At 46.0% G+C, this 5000-nt stretch overlaps 2 protein-coding genes across 2 annotated transcripts in view; both read left to right on the top strand.

Moving 5' to 3' along the window:
• LOC310813234 (fibroblast growth factor 4A-like) overlaps nucleotides 1–1759 on the top strand; it is a gene marked incomplete at both ends in the record, with an annotated part of 1782 nt that extends 23 nt beyond the window's left edge. Inside the window, 4 exons of the mRNA XM_083682097.1 lie at nucleotides 1–146; nucleotides 667–795; nucleotides 1231–1334; nucleotides 1577–1759. The exon at nucleotides 1–146 is cut by the window's left edge and continues 23 nt beyond it. Coding sequence (XP_083538223.1) covers nucleotides 1–146; nucleotides 667–795; nucleotides 1231–1334; nucleotides 1577–1759 — 562 coding nt within the window. The remainder of the gene's footprint in view (nucleotides 147–666; nucleotides 796–1230; nucleotides 1335–1576) is intronic.
• A 2956-nt stretch (nucleotides 1760–4715) lies between these two features.
• Nucleotides 4716–5000, top strand: part of tmprss3a (transmembrane serine protease 3a) — a gene marked incomplete at its 5' end in the record, with an annotated part of 8854 nt that continues 8569 nt past the window's right edge. Inside the window, one exon of the mRNA XM_083682096.1 lies at nucleotides 4716–4784. Within this exon, the coding sequence (XP_083538222.1) occupies nucleotides 4716–4784 (69 nt within the window). The remainder of the gene's footprint in view (nucleotides 4785–5000) is intronic.

Below are 5000 nucleotides of genomic sequence, written 5' to 3'. Positions count from 1 at the left end.
CTGTCTACTGCTGCTGGCTGTGTGTGTGTGTGGTCACAGCGCAGCCCCACGCACAGTGAGGGGAGGGCGATCACCTGAAGACGAGGCCAGCCGGCTGAGAGGCCAGTGGAGGTTGTCCCTGAGAGACTCAAAGCTAAAAGGCAGTGGTGAGACGACCGTTCTAGACTGGTGCTTTTCTTGTGACACTTCATAGGCCGAACTGTGCTGCAGATGTATGTCCGTGCAGTGCTTGAGATTCTAGTGTCTGTGAGGTCAGTTTGTCTTCAAAACAAAACAACTGTTCCTATTACGTAACTCTGTTTAAAGACTAGTCAAGCTAGCTTGTATTATCAGCCTCAACTGTTACCTTGAGAGATAGGACCCTATCTAATGCTCTTATAACAATTATCCACAAAAAGAACAACAAAACCGTGCTTCAACCGTGTTTAAGATGCTTGTGTCCACACAACAGTTTAGTTTTCATATACTGAATTACACTCAATCTGTGCTTTGTAGTAAGTCTATTGGGATTAGGTTTCATGAGCTGAGTCTGCCAGTCAATGGAGTGGGTCAAACCCTTCATTTACAGTATGTCTACAGTGTTCCACTTCTCAAGGGATGTACCTGAATAGCCTAGAACGGTTTCCCCAGTGTTTAACGTCCAATCATTCTCTTCCTCCTGTGCAGGTGTTCCACCTCATCCAATCAGAGGTCCGGTGGCACAGCAGCTACTGTACTGCCGCATTGGGATTGGATACCATCTACAGATTCTATCCAATGGCACTGTAGGAGGAGTGCATGAGCCCACTGAACACAGTAAGTCTGACTGACTTCCATCCTTTGATATCAACAGTCATACAGGCTGGATGTCAGAGCAATGAAAAGATAAACAAACAACCTGGTCAACATTGTGGACCAACCGTGTGTGTGTGTGTGTGTGTGTGTGTGTGTGTGTGTGTGTGTGTGTGTGTGTGTGTGTGTGCGCGTGCCTGCCTGCATGTGTGCCTGCCTGCCTTGCCTGCGTGCATTCCTGCATGCTTGCCTGTATGTCTGTGTGCCTGTATGCCTGCGTGCCTGTATGCCTGCTTGCCTGTATGCCTGTATGCCTGCTTGCCAGTATACCTGCTTGCCTGAATGCCTGCTTGCCAGTATGCCTGCTTGCCTGTATGCCTGCGTGCCTGTGTGCGTCTGTGTGTGTGAGTATCTTTGAATCCATCCATCTTCATCTTCCCCATCCCTTCCACCTGCCAGGCTTGCTGAAGGTGTTTGCCATGAAGCGTGGTGTGGTGGGCATACGTGGGGTTGGGAGTGGCTTGTATCTCTGCATGAACCAAGATGGGGTCGTTCATGGAGAAGTGAGTACAGCCAATTAAATATGATACACATAATATATGACTTATGAACTGCATGTGTAATCATCCATATGATGAGTGGAGTGATGCTACGATGCAATACTGCCATCAAACCGATAGATAATAGAGTTGATACAAGATCCCGATTCAACATAAAAGTAAAAGTTGGAATCTCAATTTGAGATTAGATGAGTTGGTTTGCTGTTTATCTTTATTCATGCAATCTTCCATCTCCACCCATGCAGGTGCAATTCTCGTCTCACTGTCTGTGGAAGGAGAGTCTGGAGGAGAACCACTACACCACCTACTCCTCACTGTCCCACCCAGGCCTCTACCTGGCCCTGTCCCACAGGGGGGAGGCCAAGAGGGGCACCAGCGTGGGTCGACACCAGCCCTGCACACACTTCTTGCCTCGCCGAGCCCCATGAGGAGGAGGAGGAGGAGGAGGAGGAGGAGGAGGAGGAGGAACGGTCACCACCTGGATTTGAACCTCGGTCTCCTGGGTAACTTAACCACTCCACAACCTCAAACCTCCACCACTTCTAAAAAGGCCCCAACATCCTGGGTTTTGGGGGTGTTGTAATTAGTGTGTCGAGAATCACCACAAAAGACGAAGTTGTGCCTTTTACTGGCACCTTTCACCGTAGGACCGAAACGCACAATGCTTCTCTCACCCGTGTTGCAGGACTTTACTGGACCTGACCCTCAGGGAATAACTGGGAAGCACAGTTTATCTATAACATACTGGACTATACATTATAGATTGATTATAGGCTGCGTTATCAAGCCATGTCATGATGTTCTATGTCATTCAGCCTATTGATCTTTCAACAGCTGGATTAAGTTTTGATCTCCAATACTGTACATGTCAGTACTATGATAAAATATTTTCAATGATGCCTCCATGGAATTCTTGCACTTGCACATGCACATTTCTATATAACATTATTTATGATTTTTATTTGTATTTATTGCTTGAAATATGAATGTTATGTGATGGTCTATGTCTATTTGTGTCTTCATTGTGTAGTTCATCGTAGCAGCATGAGAGGCACTCTCAGCAGCTTTATCATGATGATATGTTATATGTTCTAGAATGTGCCTTTCAGTTCAGAAATAAAATGACAGTCTTATCCTATCACAGTATTTGTGCTTTTTTCAATGTAGGGTATAACTCTATGTTCCCAATTCAAGACACACACACACACATGTGCGCACGCACGCACGCACACACGCACACACGCACACACACACACACACACACATTTTTTGTGTTAATATGACTAAAGTCTAATTTCTCATAAGAACATCAGCGTCAGAACCAAGATCTTTCCTTGATCCTAATGCTAACCTTTCTACTTTGTGGTTGTATCCTTCAGAGGCGTGCAGAGGTGGACATTAACAATCATCTACACCTATAGCAACATAGCCTTCCTCAACTGCACCCAAACTCGTTTGATAGTGCATTCTATTCACAGATATTGTAAAGTCTCGTCCTGTTTCTTAATTAATGTTTGTCTTTGTTTCACGCTATTAATTTTTTGTTTCCTGTTTGTTTTGTGTTACTCACCTTGTCTCTTGTTTTAGACACTTAGACACCACCTGCCTGTGTGTTTTTTCCGCCTATGTCATTGTCTACCCCGCCCTGATTAGCTTCACCTGATCCTCATCATCCTTCCCTGTGTATTTAGTCTGTGTGTTCCCCTGTCTCTGTGCCAGTTCGTCTTTGTACCTTGTGTCAAGCGTTCCAGCGGTTTTTCCGAGTGTTGTGTATTCCTGGTTATTTTGATCTCTGATAGTGCTTCTGACTTTGCTTTTTGCCTACCCCTTTTCGGATTATGCCCACCCATTGACTGTCTACCTGTGTACCAAACCTTTTTTGATAGTAAAGACTATTCTATTGGATTTAAGTTTCTGTCTCCGAGTCGTGCATTTGAGTCCTCTACAACAGTCATTACAGATATAGTGATTATTTGGTTGACATACACAAAAGGCCCATATCTCTCTCTCTCTCTCTCTCTCTCTCTCACTCTCTCTCTCTCCTGAATAAGGAATGATGGTGCACCAGAGATGTGAGGAGACGTATTAGCCACCCCGGTCCTCCTGTCACCTGAGAGATCCTCTCTGGGCCTCAAGCCTGCAGGAAAGATTCCAACATTCCAACACATAGAATGAAAATAATCTAATAAAGAAATACTTATTACTTATGTTTGCTTGTCGTCAAATGTAAATGTATTTCTATTTTTGGCATCTCTTATTTTTTGTGTCTTTCATTTCATAATGTTTCTCTTCAAAAATAATTCCCCGTCAAAACCATCACATTTTTGGTTTACTCACTGGGTATGAAATGAATGATGACAAGTGACAGTGATATTGTCGATATGTGTGTCTTTGTCAACACAAGTGTGAATATGTGGTAGAGGTTTTATCCTTTCTAAACGTGTGGCTGTACAGTACATTTACTGGGACAATAAAGATTGAATTGAATTGAATTGACGACAGGACTGTATGTCCCTTTCTTCGCTGAACAATTGAGCGATCAAGGGGGCAACCAGCTGGTCATAAGGCTCGGACTGTGACTAGTCCCCCCCTTCACACACACGCACGCACGCACGCACGCACGCACACCTTTGTAACTGTACCCCTGAAGTGGGAGGCGTGGGGTCACCTGATCCCCCTCAGCGTGGCAGGGCTCCTCTGCACCTGCTCAGGTATCCCTTTGTGTCAGAGCACAGCACGGTAGGAGAGAAGAGGAGGTGAGAGACACATAGAGAGCAAGAGAGAAGGAGCAGGAGGTGAGAGAGAGAGTGAAAGACAGAAAGGGAGAAAGAGAGAGAGAGAGCAGGAGGGGAGAGAGAGAGAGAGAGAGAGAGAGAGAGAGAGAGAGAGAGAGAGAGCAGGAGGGGGAAGTGAGAGACCTCATATTGATAAGACCTCACATCCATCTAGAGAGAGGGAGAGGGGAGGAGAGGGAGCTGTGTGGTTGGATATCATGAGAGCCGGCTGGGCTGTGGAATAGGGGACAGGGACATGATGATAACACACAGACATCTCATGGACAATCTACCAGGGCTCCATCTGGTCTCATAACCATAACCGCCGTCCTCGACTGCGTCTTCCATACCAACACCTTCCATCATGTCTTCGACTCTCCACTTCTCTGCCTCTCTTTCACTTTAGATCTTTATCTGTCCTGTTGTGCTCTCTCTCTCTCTCTCTCCCTCTCTCTCTCTCTCTCTCTCTCTCTCTCTCCCTCTCTCTCTCTCTCTCCCTCTCTCTCTCTCTCTCTCTCTTCTCTTCTCTTTTCCATTCGGGTCTGTCGTCGTGTGTGCTGATGTCCCGTGCTATGACATGGGCCATGGATAACATGTTGTGAGGGGAGACATGGCCACCCCAGATCACCCTGAGGACCAGGCAGCACCTGCTGCAGCAGACCCCACAGTCACCCACACGGTAAGAACAAACAGTACAGTAGGCAATGCGTTAGTGATGGCAGTTGTAGTTTTTAGTTCAGTTTGGTTCATTCATTTGGTCCTCTGTGGCTCAGTTGGTAGAGCATTGCACTAACAACGCTTAGGTTGTGGGTTTGATTCCCGCTGGGACCATATATACTGAAATGTATGCACTCACTGCAATGTAAGTCGCTTTGGATAAAAGCGTCAGCAAAAT

This window comes from Argentina silus (genome assembly GCF_951799395.1).
Source record: "Argentina silus genome assembly, chromosome: 12".
Lineage (NCBI taxonomy): Eukaryota > Metazoa > Chordata > Actinopteri > Argentiniformes > Argentinidae > Argentina > Argentina silus.
This window is presented reverse-complemented; position numbering and strand designations above follow the sequence as displayed.